Consider the following 19,253-nt stretch of genomic DNA (forward strand, 5'->3'; position numbering starts at 1 on the left):
CTAGGATGAGGAAACAATATTGGTCAGTGTATCTGCAATACAGATCACCTATAATATGTTAGGGGAGAAGACACAGATAATGTAATTTGTTCTCCCCTTTCAATTTCCCTACAATGATTATTTCAAACATTTTCTATTCTCAATCACTACATTCCATCATTGTATTTCAAGATTTCTCATTTCATAGCCTGTAACTTAATATACTACTTTACTGAGAAAACACAAGATGCATGGTATGGACTCATTCAACTTACTTTTCTGTCTCAAACTGATCTATAAGTGCTTGCCTTTTAGATGTGATGGATTATCTTACAGCAGACAAAACTTTCCTCTTAACAACCATGAAATATGTATTAAAAATAAGAAATCATCTCTTTGTAGGTATTAGATAGCTCTTAAGGCAATCAACATTTGGGGGACAAGACCCTGGAGAGAATGGAAAGGACTTGAGGTGAGCCCAACATTCTATACTATTTTCCCCTTAGAGGTATGTATAGATTCATAAATGGTGGCGGTGTCCTAGTAAGTTCTGCAGCTCTTAACAGGACTCATTAAAAGTGTATTCTCTTGGAGAAAGAATGAACTAGAAATAGACCAGTTCTTATAAAAATTTAAACCTAGCCTCAAATGACTCCAGTCTTTGATTGAATTTAGATTTGCCCTTAATCTTAATTCCTGGCTAAATTAAATATCCTATAAAGAATCTTGCAGAATCTTTACAATTTTCATGAACAATACCTGGCATTCAATTTAAAGAATCAAGTATACCAACAAATGAACCAAAAGAAAGTACAAACCATAGAGACAGATACACATGTGAACTAGGTATTAGGGATGGAGAATTTATCAGGGAACTGGTGTTCAGAAAGAATCAAATGGTGATGTTAGGATTGAAAATACACATTACTTATTAATTAAGAACTCAATGTTTAACAAATAAGAGATTGGACAAAAATGAAGAGGAGATAAGTGAACTGGAATACATATGATTAGAAAAAATACCCAGGTAAAATCACAGAATAGAAAATAAGAGAGAAAATACAAATTACCAATATCCAGAATGAACAGGGGAAATCACCACAGATCCTGCAGAGATAAAAGGTTTATAAGGGAATACTATTAACAACTCTACACACACAAATTCGGCAACTTAGATGGACCACTTCCTCAAACCACACAAACTACAACTCACTTAATAACAAATATTTGAAAAATAGCAATAAGGAAAAAGTATAATATACCAGGGCCAAGTAGAGTTTAGGGGGTTCCAGGGATTCAAGACTAGTTCAATATTTGCAAATAAATCATCATTCACCATTTAACAGCCTAAAGAAGTAAAAATATATGATCACATCAATCTATACAGAAAAAGGACTTGGAAAACCTTAATGAGCATTCACAATACAAATTCTCAGAAAATGGGAATAGAGGGGGAACTTCTTCAATTTTATACAGAGCATCGACAAAATCTCTACAGCTATAATTATACTTAATGGTGAAAGACTGCATAATTTGCCCCTATGATTGGGAACAATGAAAGAATGTCTGCTCTTACCATTCAGAGTCAACAAAGTGCAATATAGTTCTACCCAGTGCAATAATGCAAGGATAGGAAATAAAAGGCTTGGAAGTCAAAGAGAAAGAAAAAAACTAGCCCTATTTGCAAATGTCAGGATATAGAAAATAATGAGAATCTTCAAAAAAATTTCTAGAACTAATATCTGAGTTCATCAAGGTTGCATGATTAGATTAATAGCATTTTATATATTAGAACAACAAATGGACATAAAAGTAAAAAATACAATACCATTCACAATTGCTCAAAAAATACTTAGAGGTAAATTTAAAATATTTGTAATATATTGTAATAAATATATTATTGCTACTTAAAAAATATCCTGCCCAAACACGAAGGCAGAATGAGACATTTCAAGACCTCCATTCCTCCTGTAAAAGCTTTGAACAACCAGCAAGAACTGGCAGAAACATCTTTCTAAAAGCTCCAGAAAACAGATAAAGGATTGCAGTAACAGCATGAGCTGAATCAAGAAAAAGGCCACTTAAAAAAGGTAGGATCTTGTGGTACCCTGACTGGTTCACCCACAAGCCATCATTGGCTTGACTGGAGCTTATCTATGCTCCCAGACTGGTCTCTGATTCTGGTTCCAGAGGGAGCAAAGTAACCCTCATGTACACACTGGAATCATATACCTAGGCTGATCTGTCTGCTAGTGGCCTGAGGGACTTGCAGTCTAAGAATTTGCCCATGTAGAAGGCGATTTCCTACAGAACACTGTGGGAGAGCAGTCAAGTTGAGCTGCCGGGGGCAAGGGATTGCTGGCTGTAGGACATAAAGTGCAGTGTCCAGGATCATGAAGAAAATGTTCCCTAGGAAGGGGTGGGCATTCATACCCATGTAAACAGAGAAATTCTAAGACCACAGGTGCATACCCAAGGCAAAAGGAAAGGATCAGGGTGGCCTCTATGCTTTAGCCTGGAGCTATTCTCCAAACTCACTGTATGGATAAGCCCTGAGTGACAGCATTTGCACCCGTCAATCTTCAAAGACTGGGAAAGGTGATTTCTTTTTTTCCTTCATTTTTTTCTTTTTTTGATTAGTTTCTGGCATTCAGGGAAAGCTCTGTCCTAACACTAGACAGATACCAGCCTAGGGAACAGAAGCCTCAGAGTCTGAATCTCAGCAATAACATACACAAAAATATCAAAATGTCTGGCATTCAACAAAAGATGACAAAACATACAAAGAAAGAGGAAGAATGTAAGCTTTATATCACGTTAAATTTCTTGAACTTGATAAATGAACTAAGGTATTTACATAAGTGAATATGCTTGTTCACAGGAAATGTATGGTGAAGTACTATGTGTTCAAGGAGTATGATGTGTATAACTTAATCTCAAATATTCATAAGATAAATGATAGATGGATAGATAGATAGATTGATAGTTGACAGAATGATACAGCAAAGGTGTCATAATTTTTTAATTGGTGGAGCTGGGTTTCTTGTGGGGGTGAATATGTTGGAATTCTCTGTATGGAGTTTGTATTATTTTTGCATCTGTCCTGTAAGTCTGAAATTATTTCAAAATAAAAAGTTAAAGAATAATAAAATAAAACTACTCTGAAAGGGAAAAGTAAGTAAATAAATAAATAAATAAATTCATTATGAGGAATTAGCGCATTAAGCCTCCAGTATTCCTGTTGTAGATATGACCTGTGTAGGAGACTGAAGAACAGCTTTCAGGGCTTAGGACTTCCATACCACACAGTGAGGCTTGGATTCATGTGATACACTGCATTCTGGTCAGTTTTTAATACGAAGAGTCATGCTTAATTTCACAGTAACATGCATTTTGGCACTTTTGATTTTTTACTTTAAGCCATCAACAAATGGCTGGTAGATGAACCACAGCCAAAGTGCCTCCACTAATAATTAACTTTTTAAGACCAGTTCTCTTAAAAATGGCATTTCCACCCCTAATTTATCTGTCTTTTATAGAGACTTGCAGGAAAGGAAAGTAGGAGCTAAATGCTACAGATAAGATGCTTCTTTGCAAGTGACACAAGCAAGTTGTCATCTAAGAGCAATCTTTTTATTAATGAGCCCTACCTTGCACTTTCTTAAGTATTTGATTTTCAGAAGTTAGCACACTGTCGAGGTGTTTTGAGAAGGCCTGACTCAATTTAGAATTTTTGGAAATAGAAAAAGGCACAATAGTTTGACCATATTGATGCAAATTCATTTTCCTGGCAGGTTCATCATGTTCTTTTGAAAGATGACCAGCTTTTAAGAGGAAGGTAAGGACACCTAGTAGTCCAAGTATCTGTAGTAATATCAGCTTCCAATGGCGCCAATTGAACATCACCCTCTTTATGAACATCGCATAAAACTGCTGGTGGTAGAGTAAACACTAAAGAAAGAAGAGAGAAGCATAATATTACAATAGTTATAGGTCTACACAGGCCATTCATTTTGAAATTCATTAGGATGAGTACCTTGAAATTTTATGGTAGAATATATACAAAGTTTATACAAATAATTACCTGGAATAGAAACTAAGCATAATAAACAACACGCTAATATAACCAGTCTTTTGGTTGTATAAGGCAAAGGTCAACACACTATGGCCTGTTTCTATAAACAAAGTCTTATTGGAACACAACTATGCCCATTCATCCCCTATCGTCTATGGTTGTTTTAACACTACAATGGGAGAAGCGAATAACCATATGACCCACAAGGTCTAAAATATTTACACCCTTTACAGAAAAAGTTAGCTAAATTACAAAGAACCTACAAGAAAACTACTAGAACTAATAAACAAATTTAGCAAACTTGAAATGTAAAGATTAACACACAGAAATCAGTTGTATTTCTACATCTGATATGGAAATTAAGTAAAAATTCCATTTATAATAGCATCTAAAATAATAAAATATCTGGGAATAAACTTAACTAAGGAGATGAAAGCTTGTACATGGAAAACTATAAAACACTAATGAAAGAAATTAAAGAGGACCTAAATAAATGGCAAGACATTGTGTTCATGGATTAGAAGACTTGACATTGTTAAGATGCCAAAATTACCCCAAATTTTCTACAGATTCAATTCAATCCCCAACAAAATCCCAGCACCATTTTTTTTTTCAGAAATGGGAAAGCTGACCCTCAAGTTCATAAGGAATGACAAGGGGCCCTAAGGAGCCAAAACAAACTGAAAAAAAAAAAAATAGATGAAGGTCTAAACTTTTCATTTTCAAAGCTTATCACAAAGCTACACTAACCAAAAACAGTGTGGTACTGGTATAAGGATAGACATGTAGAGCAATGGAATAGAATTGTGTGTCCAGAAAAAATCCCACACATGTATGGCCATTGTTTGACAAGGGTACCAACTCTATTCCATTGGGAAAGAATAGTCTCTTCAACAAATGATACTGGTAAAACTGGACACACATATGCAAAAAAAATTAAGGGTGGACCCCTACTTCACATCATATATAAAAATTAACTCAAAATTAAAGACCTAAACACAAGAGCTAAAACCATAAAAATCTTTTAAAAAATATGGGGAGAAATCAGCATGACCTTGGATTTGGTGATGCATCAATTCTTAGATATGAAATAAAAAATGAGCAAAAAAGGTAAAATTGATAAATTGGACTTCATCAAAATTAAAAACCTTTGGGCATGAAAGGACATTATTAAGAAAGTAAAAAGACAATCTACAGAATGGGAGAAAATAGTTGCAAACCGTATATATATATATATATATATATATATATATATATATATAAAGAACCCAATATATGTAAAGAACTTCTATAACACAAAAACAAAAGACAACCCAATTTAAAAAATGGGCGAAGGATTTGAATACACATTTCTCCAAAGAAGATATATAAATGGTCAATAAGCACACGGAAAGATGGCCAACATCATTAGCCATTACAGAAATGGAAATCATATCTACAGAAGAGACCACTTCACGCTCATTAGGTTGGCTAGTATTTAAAAAAATGCAAAGTAACCAAATGTTGGTAAGGATGTGGAGAAATGTGAATACTCATACATTGTTGGTGGGGATATAAAATGGTACAGCCACTGTAGAAAACAGTTTGGCAGTTCCTCAGGAAGTTAAACAGAATTACCAAATGACCAGGCAATTCTGCTTTAAGTAAATGTCACAAAAAATTGAAAACAGAGACTTGGACAGATATTTGTACACCATGATTCATAGCAGCATTATTCACAATAACCAAAGAGTGTAAACAATCCAAACATCTATCAATGGAAGAATGGATAAACATAATTTATTCATGTGAAGGAATAAAGCTTTGATACATGCTGTAACATGGATGAAACTTGAAACCACTATTTTGAGTGAAATAAGCCAGACACAAAAGGAAAAATATTGTATGATTCCACTTATATGAAATATCTAGAACAAGGAAATTCATAGAAACAGAAAGTACATTAGAAGTTATCAGGGGCCAGGAAAGGGGGAAATGGGGAGTGAATGCTTAATGAGTACAGAATTTGTATTCAGGGTGGTGAAAAAATTTTGTTAATGGACAGTGGTGATGGTAGCACAATACTGTGAATGTAATTAACACACTGAATTGTACACTTAAAATGGCTAAAATGGGAAATTTTGTGTTATATATATTTTACCACAATAAATTTTCTAAGAGAGTTAGCTGTTTCCTGCTGTAAGGTATTTAATAAAATGTTTGGAGTCTGGCTGATACAACACACTTAAAATCTCAAGGATGATTTTCCTCATTAATCATGAACAAGAACAAAATCACAAACATTTCTCCTGTGATCTTTATATTTTTTTCATTTCCTAAGGGAAATGTTCCCATACAATTTGGAGATACATGCATACAGACATACACATATATACAGTCTTCAAGAAATGAGAAATATCCCTACTCTGGTCAATCAATGTCTTCTAAATGAAACTTGGGTGTTTTCAAGGAGCAGGAAATGGTGATAAAATTAGAGGGAGAATTGTACAATGAGCTCTTTCATTCTGTCCAAAGAGCCCAAAAGAGAGCTCTTTATAGCTTTCACAAAGATGGATTGGAAATAGCTATAAAATATAAGAACATGCTAATTTAGGTACCAGAAATCTTTCTGAGAAAGGGTTGGTTGAGATTAAGCAGAGAGGTCAGGACAGGAGATGCCTGTTGCTGAGGACAGCAGTCCTCCCACAACAAGACAGCACAGCACGCCGGGAGTTAGAGAAAACTAAAGTCTCAACCATCAGACCCTTAATGTTTTACCCTGCAGGACAAATAACCACAGCCCTTTTGTAGATATTGAATGCTTCCTGGACAAATACTGTGGCCCCTTTCCAAACGTATGGCACTGAAGTTGGTTAATTTTACATCTCCAAGATCTTTTCCTCCCTCCTTGCATCCCATCATAAATTCAGTTCTATCTGAGTGTCTTAAGGCCCATGGTCTTTAGACAGGTACCTCCTCTCAGAGGAGATCCTACATTGGGCTAATGTATAATAGAAAGTCTATACTTTGGTATGTGAAAGAACATGGATGTGATGGTTTCCAATCTCTGGTGGGTGAGCGCTTCCCTCTCTTTCTTCCTGCAAGGCAGTTCTTATAAACAACAAACCATGTTTTTGTTTTGTTTTGTTAAAAAAAAAAAAAAAAGAACTCTTTCTAGGGTGAACTGCCAAATCTTCCTTCATATGTATCTTTTGTGAAATAGTAAATAAGGAAGAGAAGAAAGTATATATCTGGAGAAATTACATTTCTTAAGCATTTGATACATGAAAAATTTTCTTTTCCTTTTTTAGATTTTATTAAAATACAATCTCCACAGTTAATAAATGGTGAAAAATATTCTACGTCAATTCTGATTCCAATTCTTCAGACACCATTATACTGCTTCTTAGCTGAAATCATCCTACTCTTAGTAGAAGCATTCATAGAGACACCAAAAGAAATGTATCCCATATCTCAGACTCCCAATAGACACAAATAAGCATTCCTTACTGGGAGAAAAGGTAATTGAATGGAGAATGACAGAAATGCTTGGCAATTCTAGGAGACTCCATGCTGAGGTAAATACTGATTTGCATTTTGGTTTCTCATTGCAAAACATAAAATACTTAAAATACTGTGCATACTTGATTATTAAAAATCAGGTTCACTAGTATTCCTACTCAAGCTCCAATGAACTAACAAATATCTGTTACCAAATTCTAAAAAATGATTTCTAAAACAAACAAAAGAAAATGAACTCCAAGGAATAACAATGGTGATAGTAGCAGCTGAGATCTTTATCTAGAACACAACACTTCTGCACTAGGAAATTAATTAGGTTATAGCACAGACTCTCACACCAATTGGGTTTGCTATGGCTGAGAACTCCACTTCAGTTCTAGTATTAAAATAAAATGTACCTTGTGTTCTAATCAAATATATATCAGTTTCCATAGTGAAGGTGCTTACCCCAGTATTATAAATAATAGAAGATCTTTCATTCTGGGCGCAAGAATCTGCTGTTTCAAAATTTCTAGATATATTCTGATTATTGCTCATATTCATGTCTTTGCTCATCTGGGAGGGAGAATGGATCACTCTTTGTGACTCTGCCCTCTTATTGACCCTACATCAAGGGGGAAAAAAAGCATAAAGCATTTCATCTCTATCCCAGTATATTTTGTTTGAAGACTCTGAATCATTACCCCCAACTCAGAAGGCTTCTTGGTTTTCTCACTGACTGACAGGGACATTATATGGAGGCAAAATGGTAACTACAGTAAAGCAGTGTTTCCCAAATACTAGACAGAGGACTGCTGAAAGTCTGAGTTAAAGTGAGAAAATCAAGCGTAATGTAATGAATGTTTCATTATGTTGAATTCATTAAAGTTAATGTCTAATTTTTACTTTGGGTAAGTTAAAATATCCTTTTTTTTTTTTTAACAAAATGATGGTGATAATTTTTTCAACGTCCTTGCTTTAAAAAATTACGTTAATACTCCATCCTCACATTTCCTAACGTGGGAAATCTGAACTTTAAGTGAGTTTATAAAGGGGACTAAGACATGGTCCTTACCCTACAAGGTTTTTATTTCCCTGTGCATTATTACTCACATAAGGAAGACTTCTTCCATGGTAGTGATAGAGGCACCAAAGCTAGCAATGCCCAACTCTTTCTGTCTCTTTTCCAGATCACTAAACAGAGCTTCAAACCTAGAAGAGTAAAAGCTAGCACTGAGCACAATGTTTTCCATAATTATATATATATATATATTTTATTCTAAACTGATTTCCCCTGAGCAGTGGGAAAAATAAAGATTAATGCTTATTATAGGTTCAATGCCTCTGGCAAATCAGAAAAGTGGGGCAAATGAAAAGAAACTAGCAAATTGCTGCAGTAAGTTACTTCCCACTCTACTTAGTTCTTGGATACATAAGAATTTGGTCTTCTGATAAAATTATCAAGACACTATATATATTTTAACTCTATAATGCACGTTAACTTATTTCACATACATATGCTATGGTTCCTATTATTCAGTAAATCAAAATATATAGTCATCCTCAAATTAATATAAAGAACAGACACTCAAACATAGAAAAGAGTAGGTACAGTAGAAGTTGAAGACTTAGAACCATGTAATTAAATAGCCAGAGAAGATCTATAGAAATTGAGCTAAAATGTAATATGGAGGTATCAAGATTTTTTTAAACAAATAATTTTCTTGATACATATTAATAAAACATACAATTCATCCAAAGTGTACAATCAATGGAATTTGGTATAATTACATAGTAGTGCATTCATCACTTCAGTCATTATTAGAGCATTTTCATTATTTCAACTGGTATCAAGATTTTAAAGAATAAATTTCCTGGGAAGATTTTACATTACATCAGATTCAAAAGATTATCTTTTCTGGAAACCTACAGTTCTCAAATCTATCTCTATCACATTCAAACAGAAGGGCAAATTAACCTACCTTTGATGCCATCAGTGTTGGGGGAACTAAAAGACTCCCTCCTTTGGAAGATCTATAAAAATTTCCTCCATATTTGAGCTTAAATGATGCCCTATCCACTTCTTTTATAAAAATTTTTTTTCTTCTTTATTTTTTTTTAAATGTTACATTAAAAAAATATGAGGTCCCCATATACCCCCCACCCCCCTCACCCCACTCCTCCCTCATCAACAACCTCTTTCATCATCATGGCAAATTGCATTTGGTAAATACATTTTGGAGCACTGCTGCACTGCATGGATTATCGTTTACATTGTAGTTTACACTCTCCCCCAGTCCATTCAGTGGGTTATGGCAGGATATATAATATCTTGCATCTGTCCTTGCAATATCATTCAGAACAACTCTGTCCTGAAAATGCCCCCATATCACACCTCCTTATTTAGACTTTGTCTTAGTTTGCCACAGGGCTGCCATTGCAAAGTATTAGAAATGGGTTGGCTTTTATAATGGGAATTTTATTTAGAGTAAAAACTTACAGTTCAGAGGCTGTGAAATGTCTAGATCAGTGCATCAGCCAAGATACTTTCTCACCAAAGTCAGCTACTGGTCATCCTGGGGTTCTGCCATATGGTGAAGCAAGATGGCCACAGATCTCTGCCAAGGTCCTTGTCTTCTCCTCTGGAATCTACCAACACCTGGAGCTCAGCTGTGGGCCATCAGGCATATGGCTTGTCTCTCTCTGGGCCTCCTCTCTGTCTCAGGTGCTCCGCTTTCTTCCCACGTCTAGCAGTGGGCTATCAGCATATGGCTCGTCTCTTCAGCAATGAGGTGCTCTGTGGGCTTAGTCTCTTGGGGATTTTGTGCTTAAGCTTTGGCTACTAGTGATCCTCGAGTCCTCTCTTACATGGTAGGATCAAAAATGGCATGCGTCTCTCTCTCTCTGTCTCTGTCTCTCTCTCTCTCCCCCCATTTATATCAGACCCAGCAAGAGGGCAGTGACCCAGCCTCACAGATATAGTCCAATCTAAAGGGTCAGATTGGATCAGAGAACATAATGTTTTTCTTTTTGGGATTCACAAAATAACTTCTGTTATTGTGTTACACACAAACTATTACACTCCACACGCTGATCCCAAAAAAGATATGTTCTTTCCATATGCAAAAACATAACAATATTTCAAAAACCTTAAATCATTTCAGTAGCAATTTTAACTATATAGTCTCATAAAAATCAGTTATGGGCATGCAATTTGCTTGGGGCAACATTCCCCTCCAGCTGTAGGCCTGTGAAACTTAGAATAACATATGTTTCCAATATACAAAGAATGAACAGTCACAGGGTAAAATTTGCATAACCATAGGGAGAAATTGGGAGGAAAATAGGCATCAGGGTCCCAAGCAGTTCCAAACACCTGCAGAGCATACTCCATTCGATTTCAAAGTCTGAGAGTCATCTTTAGAAAGATGGTTGCTTCTCCTTGTGGCCTCATGGGGGCCCACCCCCTTCCATGGGCCTGGCCAATGGCAGTCTCTCAGTTCCACCTTCATCAAGCATCTGGGTAGGGGCTGAGCTTCAGGCCTCAACCTCCAAGAACATTGGGGTGATGGTCACCCTCTCTCCAGTCTCTGGGGCACAGTTTCAACACCCCTAGTACAGTGGGGGTGGCAGCAACATTCTCTTTACCATCTGGCATACAGACCCAAGCCCCTCAGAAGAGTGGATGGTGACCTAACTCTCTCTAATCTTTAGGGATGCGTTCCAACCTTGCTATAGCTTGGGGCAGCCAAACTATCCCTGAACAATCAGCTGGAAGATCTACCCTCTTCATTTGGGGCAAACTCACCCTTTTTCGGTACACATGGATGAGTCTTAAGTCTAGACCTCAGCTTCCATAGTTTAGACCTCAGCTTCCATAGTTTTCCTTTGAAGTTATTTTTATTTCAATCTCTCCCTTCCCTGTTCCTTTCAGTCCAGGCTGACAGTGGTTTTGTTCACACAGTTCTCGAAAATAACTTATCAGTTTCGCATGCAGTTCACAGGGGTCCAAGCCATCAGATAGTAAGACTTTCCACAAATCCTTTTTGGAAAACTGCATTTCCAATCCTAACTTGAAAGGAAATGGCTGACTGTTTCCAAGTTCAGTTAAATCCTCACATGGGACAATATCCTCTGGGGGGTCACTTTCCTAAAGCTTGGTTTCCCAAGCCATCAATTTCTGGTTCCTTTATGCCCAGCAATTTAGTTCTCACCTAATCTCTTTTCTTTTGCATTTTGCTATAAACTGCAAGTTGAAGCCAGGCAGCATTTTCCACAAATTAATTTGGAAATCTCAACTAAATGTCCAAGTGTCATTTTCAAATTCTGCCTTCCATCAAATATCAGGAGCCAATCTTGCCAAGTTCTCTGCCACTTTAAAACAAAAATCACCTTCCCTCCAGTTTCCAGTAATAGTTTCATCATTTCCTTCTAAGGCCTTATAGGAAATAACTTTAGGGTCCATATTCCTACCAACAGTCTCTGCAAAGCAATCTAGGTCTTTTCTTTTAAGCATCTCACAATTCTTTAAAAAAAAAACCCAACAAAACAAACAAACCCCTTACCCATTTATAAAGTCATTCCAACATTTCTGGTAATTGCAAGCAGCAGCACTCCACTCTGCTGGTGCTAATTTCTGTGTCTCCATTTATATAAAGCTCCAGTAAGAGGGTGAAGACTCAACCTGAATCATGCCTCACTGAGACTGTCCAATCAAAAGATTCTCACACCCACAGGAATGGACTGGTTCAAGAACATAATCTTTTTCTTATATAACTTCTTTTTCTTATAAACCTTTTTCTTATATAACTTCTTATATAACTTTTTCTTATATAACTTCAAACTGTCACAGAATTTCAGTCCATGAATATGGAATATCCTTCCATTTATTTAGGTCTTTTAAAATTTCTTCTAGCAATGTCTTGTAGTTTTCTTTGCACAAGTCCTTTACATCCTTGGTTAGATAAATTTCTAGATCTATTGTTCTTATAGGAGGGGGATTGTTTCCCTTGATTACATCTTCCAATTGTTTATTTTTTGTGTATAGAAACACTACAGTGTTGATCTTGCACCCCACCACTTTGTTGAATGCATTTATTAGCTATAGGGGCTTTCCTGTGGATTTTTTTTGGATTTTATGTATAGAGGATCATATCATCTGTAAACAAGGCAAGTTTTATTTCTTCCTTTCAAATTTGGATGACTTTTATTTTTTTGCAAGAACTTCCAGTACAATATTGAATAACAGTGATGACTGGGCAAGTTTGTTTTATTCCTAATCTGAGACACATCATATGGTCTATCCTGGATAATGATCCATGTGCACTCGAGAAGAATGTGTATTCTGTTTTTGTTGGGTGCAGTATTCTATTTATGACTAGGTCTATTAGGTTTAGTGTATCATTCTAGTCTCCTGTACTTCCTTACTGATCTTCTAACTAGTTGTACTATCCATGAACAATAATGGTGCTTAAAGTCTCCTATTATTAATGTAGAACTATTATCTTCTCCCTTCAAAGCTGTCAGTATTTGCTCATATATTTAGGGGTTCTGCTGTCAGGTGCATATATAGTTATAATTGTTACAACTTCCTAGTTAATTGTCCCTTTTATGTATGTAGTGGCCATTTTTGTCCCTTATAACTTTTTTTTTAACTTAAAGACTATTTTATCTAATATTAGTATAGCCATCCCAAAACTCTTTTGGTTACAACTTACCTGGTATATAATTTTCCTACTTGTATCTTTGACTTTAAGATGAGACTTTTGCAGACAGCATATAGTTGGGTCATATTTTTTTTATCCTTTCTGCCAATCTCTGCCTTTTAACTGGAGACTTTGATCATTTATATTTAAAGTCAATACTTATAATACAGGTCTTTTTCTGCAATTTTGCTATTTAGTCTTTGTCTTATACCTTTTTTTATCCCTCACCTCCATTAAAGCCTGCCTTTATATTTATTTCCTCTCTTGTACTGTACCTTATTGAGTGCTTTCTTATTTCTGTTTGGATATTTTTCAACTGTTTCCTTATGGTTAACCATGGGGTTAGAATTTAACATCCTAAATATATAACAATTATATTTGGCTTGATAGCAACTTAACTTCAGTAGCATGCACATATGCTTTTCCTATACCCATCTGTTTCCCATTCTTTTGTACTTGTTACCACTTATATCTTTGTACATTTTATGTCCAAAACCTCGATTGACCATTACTTTTTATGGATGTGTATTTAAGCATCTGTAGGAAGTAAGACGTGGAGTTACATACTAAACAATACACTACAACAATACTGGCATTTATGGTTATCCAAATGATTAGTTTTACCACAAATATTAATGTCTTTGTGCTGCTTTGAATCACTGTCTAGTGTCCTTTAGTTTCAGTCTGAAGAACTCCCTTTAACGTTTGTAGGGCAGGTCTAATGGTGATGTACTCCCTCATCTTTTCTTTATCTGAGAATATCTTAACCTCTCCCTCATTAAAAAAAATTATTGAAGTATATCACTCACACATAAATATATATAAATAAATGAATAGTAATAGTTGTGAACTTATAAAACAAACATATATAACATCATACAGGACTCACATAACTCACCCTACCACCAATAGCTTGCATTGTTGTTAAACATTTTTAACTAATGATTAAAGAGCATTGTCTAAATATTACTACTAGCCAAAGAACTTCCCCTAACCCACCCTATTATTATCTTTATAACATTCCTATATGAACATACATAAATAATAAGTGTATAGTAAAAGTTGTGAACTTACAAAGCAAACATCCATAACATCATACAGGGGTCCCCTACACCAATCCTCCACCATCACCTTGCATTGTCGTGAGATGTTTGTTACAAATTATGAAAGAATATTGTCAAAATCTTACTACTTATTATAGTCCTTATTTTACATTGGGTGTATCTTTCCCCCAACCACCCTATTATTACTTAAATATATATTTTTATGACAGAAGTTGTAAACTTATACAATCATACACATGTGCAGAATTCCCAAACAATACCCCTCTATCAACACACTACACCACGGTGGAACATTAGTTACAAATAAGATAATATCATCTGATTGCTACCATGTCCTTATGTACTTTTGGTACACATTTTCCATACTGCCCCATTATCAACACAGTACATCTTTGGCATAGATGCAAGGAAATTATATTGTTTCTGCTAACCACAGTCCATAGGTCACTAGAAATAGGTTGTATTTCTACCATGCTTCTCCACATTCCCACTACCCTGCAGTAGTGATATATATTTGCTCTACTCATAAAGGGCACCCTTGCATTTGTACCATCAACCACAATTTTCATCCACCTCTTGGTTTACTGTGCTATTCAGTTCCTAGATTATTCTCAAGCATTCTGTCAATTGGCATTTACATACCTAGACAACCATATTCAGCCACATCCCCATTTATAAACTAGCTGTTATTCACTATTGGTTACCATCCACTCTATGCATTTCCACACTTTTACAGTAAAGCTAATTAAAATGTATACATACATTAAACATCAGTCGTCCATCTCAGTCCTCCTCTTATTTAAGAATCCACCACCTACCACCAGGTCTTGAAGATATTTTCCTAAAATTTCTTCTAGACATTTTATGGTTCTTGCTTTTATCTTTAGGTTTTTGATCCATTTTGAGTTAATTTTTGGATAAGGTGTGAGATAGGAGTTCTCTTTCCTACTTTTGGCTATGGATATCGAGTTTTCTCAGCACCATTTGTTGAATGGACTGTTCTGTCTGAGCTGTGTGGGTTTGACAGCCTAGTCAAAAATCACTTGAGGGTCTGTTTCTGAACCATCAATTTAGTTCCATTGGTTTATGTGCCTGTCTTTATGTCAGTACCATACTGTTTTAACCGATATAGCTAGGTAATATTTAAAATCTGGAGATGAGGGTTCACTTTTCCTTTTTAAGATGTTTCTGGCTATTCAGGACCCCTTACCCTTCCAAATAAATAATTTTATTTTCAATTAAAAAATGCTGGTGGAATTTTTATCATGATTGCTTTGAATCTTTATATCAATTTGAGTAGAATTGACATATTAATGATATTTAATCTTCCAATCCATGAGCATGGAATGTTCTTCCAGTTATTTAGGCCTTTTTAAATTTCTTTTAACACTGTATTGCAGTTTTCTATTAGAAGTGCTTTACATCATTGGTTATGTTTATTCCTGACTATTTGAGTTTTACCTGTCATATTTTATTTTCACCACTCTTTTGACATTTAGTTACTTTTATTGATACAATCTTCATTTCTAGACTCTCTTCTAGCCCTCTCTCTCTTTTCATGCTCTAGCACACCCTTTAGTATTTCCTGAAAATCTGGTCTCTTGCTTAGACATTCTCTGTTTCTGTTTACCTGTGAATATTGTAATCTCACAGTCATTTTTGAAAGACAATCTTGCCAGATATAAGATTCTTGGTTGGAAGTTTTTCTCTTGTAGTATCTGAAATATATCATACCACTGTCTTCTTGACACCATGGTTTCTGGTGAGAAATCAGCACTTAATCTTATTGGGTATCCCTTATATGTTATGTATTGTTTTTCTCTTGCTGTTCTCAGGTTCTCAGAATTCTTTGTCTTTGGCAATTGACATTTTGATTAGTATGTGTCTTGGATTTCATCTATTCAGATTTTTTTCAGATGGGAGCATGTTGTGCTTCTTGGACATGGATATCTATTCCTTCAATAGGGCTGGGAAATTTCCTACCATTATTTCCTCAAATATTCCTTCTGCCCCTTTTCCCTTCTCTTCTCCTTCTGGGACACCCATGGCAAGTATGTTTGCATGTCTTCTGTTGTCATTTAGTTCCCTGAGACTAGTTCAATTTTTTTCCCATTCTTTTCTTCATCTGTTCTTTTGTATGTCCACTTTCAGAGGCCATTTCTTCAAGCTCAGCAATCCTTTCTCCTGCTTCCTGAAATCTGCTATTATATGTTTCCAATGTTTTTAAAATTTCATTTATTGTACCTTTCATTCCTATAAGATCTGCTATTTTTCTATGTATGCTTTAAAAGTCTTCTTTGTGCTCATCCAATGTCTTCTTTTTTTTAAAGATTTATTTCTCTCCCCTCTCCCTCCCCTCCCCATTGTCTGCTCTTTGTGTCCATTCGCTGTGTGTTCTTCTGTGTCAGCTTGCATTCTTGTCATGCGGCATTGGGAAACTGTGTCACTTTTTTTTGTTGTGTCATCCTGGTGCATCAGCTCTCCGTGTATGTGGTGCCACTACTGGGTGGGCTGTGCTTTTTTCATGTGGGGTGGCTCTCCTTGCAGGGCGCACTCCTTGCATGTGGGGTACCCCTACATGGGGGGCATCCCTGGATGGAATGGCACTTCTTGCACATGGCAGTACTGTGTGTGGGCCAGCACAACACACATGCCAGGAGGCCCTGAGTATCGAACTCTGGACCTTGTATATAGTAGGCACACGCTCTATCAGAAGAATCACATCCACTTAGCCAATGTCTTCTTAATATCCTTACTCTTTAGCCATCTCATTGAATTTATTAAGAAGATTTGTTTGAACATCTATGATTAGTTGTCTCAACTCCTTTGTGTCATCTGTAGGCTTACCTTGTCCTTTTAACTGTGTCATATCTTCCTGTTTTTTGGTGAGGATTGTAATTTTTTGTTGGTGCCTTGACTTCTGGCTTACTGGAGCATTTATTCTGGGTGCAGTTTTTCTCTGTAGTTTAGGGCTTCCTGCCCTTTGTCCCTTGCTGGTTGTACAGTAGGAGTCAAGGATGTAGTAGGTGCTATAAACTGTGGAGGCTCAGGCTGTCCTCATTATCCCAGAGACTGATGAATCTTCTCCCAACTTTCTCCTCTACTAGGGATAGGGAGAGAGTCACAGCTGTGTGGAATAATCTAAGTCATACAGGACTAGACTGTAGTTGCCCAGAGAGAGTGATGCAGCTTCATGCCCCTTTCTCCCCTGCCTGGGGCAGGGATGGAGCTGCAGGTGTGGGCAGCAATCTATACAGTGTTTCCAAGATGACTGCAGTTGCCCTGGTAGACTCCTGGTTATTCAGTCTGTGCCAGCCAAACATACCTTCAATTACCTGGATAGGCTTTTGCAGGGCCCGCCAACCTCCTCCTTGACTGAGGTGGGGCTGAAGCCTAGCCTAGGGCTGCAGGCCAATCTGGGTGAAAGAACCCATTCCTACCATCACTGTGATTTTTGGTCAGCTGGGCATCCCCACATCCTGGGAGTGAGTCAGAATGGCAGTCACTGGCCTCTTTCTGATCTGGATAGGTTCACACCCTAGCTGTTCCTAGCATTATACCTTAGCCAACTAAGTCTACTAATCAGTAGCCAAAATTAGTGGCCAACAGCTTTCTCCTCCTGTTTTTGGTAAATGGAGCTTGCAGTTCCAGCCACAGATCAGCTCCTGTGGTGGCCTGCACAGCCAAAGTAGGACAATCATCAACCTCTGTGGCTTGGCCAGTAATTTCCTGGAGAGGCTGGTGTAGTTCCCTCCAGCTTCCTTCCTGCTGGAGGTGAGGCTGGGGCTTAGGCTAGAGCTGCAATCTGATCTGGATGGAAAGAACCTGGTCCCTACCAGCACTGTGGTTTTCAGTCCTGCTTCCTGTTATGCCAGTTGTGGAGTTAAACTGGCAGCTACCAGCTTCTGTTTCTGACTTGGACAGGTTCAAACTTTAGCTGTTCCTAGGATTATACTTTAGCCTGCCAAATTTATTCATTAGTAGTTGAAGGTGCCCAACTGTCTCTTCCTCCCCCATTTTTGGGAAGTGGAGCTTTCAATTCCAGTCATGGAACAGCTCCTGAGGTTCCATGTGCCTCCGATGGAGGACAGGCACCAACCTCTGTGGTATGGAGCACTCTAATTATAAGTGTTCTTTGCAGATGGGCAGTCTCCTCCTTCCATTCCTTCAGGGATGTTGTAGGATGCTCTTCTGGTCTCCTGGAGCCCCCAAACAGGTGCTTCAGCTAGCTCCAGATAGCTCTGGGTGTTTATTAACTGCCCTGTAGCAGGAACTGACTCTAGGAGCTTCTTACTCCACCACCATCTTGCTGGTTGTCTCTGTCTCCCTTATTTTTGAAAGAGTCTCACCAGAAACAAAATTCTTGGCTGGCAGTTGTTTTTCTTCAGAACTTTAAGTATTAACCCACTGCCTTCTTGCCTTGCCTCCATGGCTTCTGATAAGCAATCAACAATCAATCATATTGGGACTCCTTTGTATATATCACATTACTTTTCTCTTGCAGCTTTCAGAACTTTCTCTTTGTCCTTTGCATTTGATAGTGCAATCAATACATGACTCAGTGTATTTTTCTTTATGTTCATCCTATTTGGTATTCTCTGAGATTCTTGTACGTGCATATTCATGTCTTTTCTTAAAATTTGGACAGTCTGATTCTTTGGCTATTCCTTCTGCACCTTTCTTTCCTCTCCTTTTCCGACTCTCATAGAATATATACTGATGCTATTCTATAGCTGTCTCAGGCTATTTTGCTTTTATTTTTTTTGTTTCTGAAAACAAGTTTTATTTAAAGAGTTTAAATACAATACATAACATTAAAACTGAATGGGGGTGGTGGTGCAAAAAACCAATTCTGATACTTCATATGGCATTGGGCAGCTGTTGCTAATAAAACGCAAGCTCTACAGCTAGCTATGTGATTGATACATCACTTTGAAATTTGTTCCCTTG

The 19,253-nt window shown here is 36.8% G+C and overlaps 1 protein-coding gene across 1 annotated transcript in view; it reads right to left on the reverse strand.

The window, feature by feature from the left end:
• LOC101447972 (phospholipid-transporting ATPase ABCA3-like) overlaps window positions 1-19,253 on the reverse strand; it is a 310,634-nt gene that overhangs the window by 107,381 nt on the left and 184,000 nt on the right. Inside the window, exons 17-19 of the mRNA XM_058286295.2 lie at window positions 8,648-8,746; window positions 8,003-8,159; window positions 3,630-3,930 (exon numbers count right to left, since the gene is read on the reverse strand). Coding sequence (XP_058142278.1) covers window positions 3,630-3,930; window positions 8,003-8,159; window positions 8,648-8,746 — 557 coding nt within the window. The remainder of the gene's footprint in view (window positions 1-3,629; window positions 3,931-8,002; window positions 8,160-8,647; window positions 8,747-19,253) is intronic.

This window comes from Dasypus novemcinctus, chromosome 23 (assembly GCF_030445035.2).
Source record: "Dasypus novemcinctus isolate mDasNov1 chromosome 23, mDasNov1.1.hap2, whole genome shotgun sequence".
Taxonomy (NCBI): Eukaryota; Metazoa; Chordata; class Mammalia; order Cingulata; family Dasypodidae; genus Dasypus; species Dasypus novemcinctus.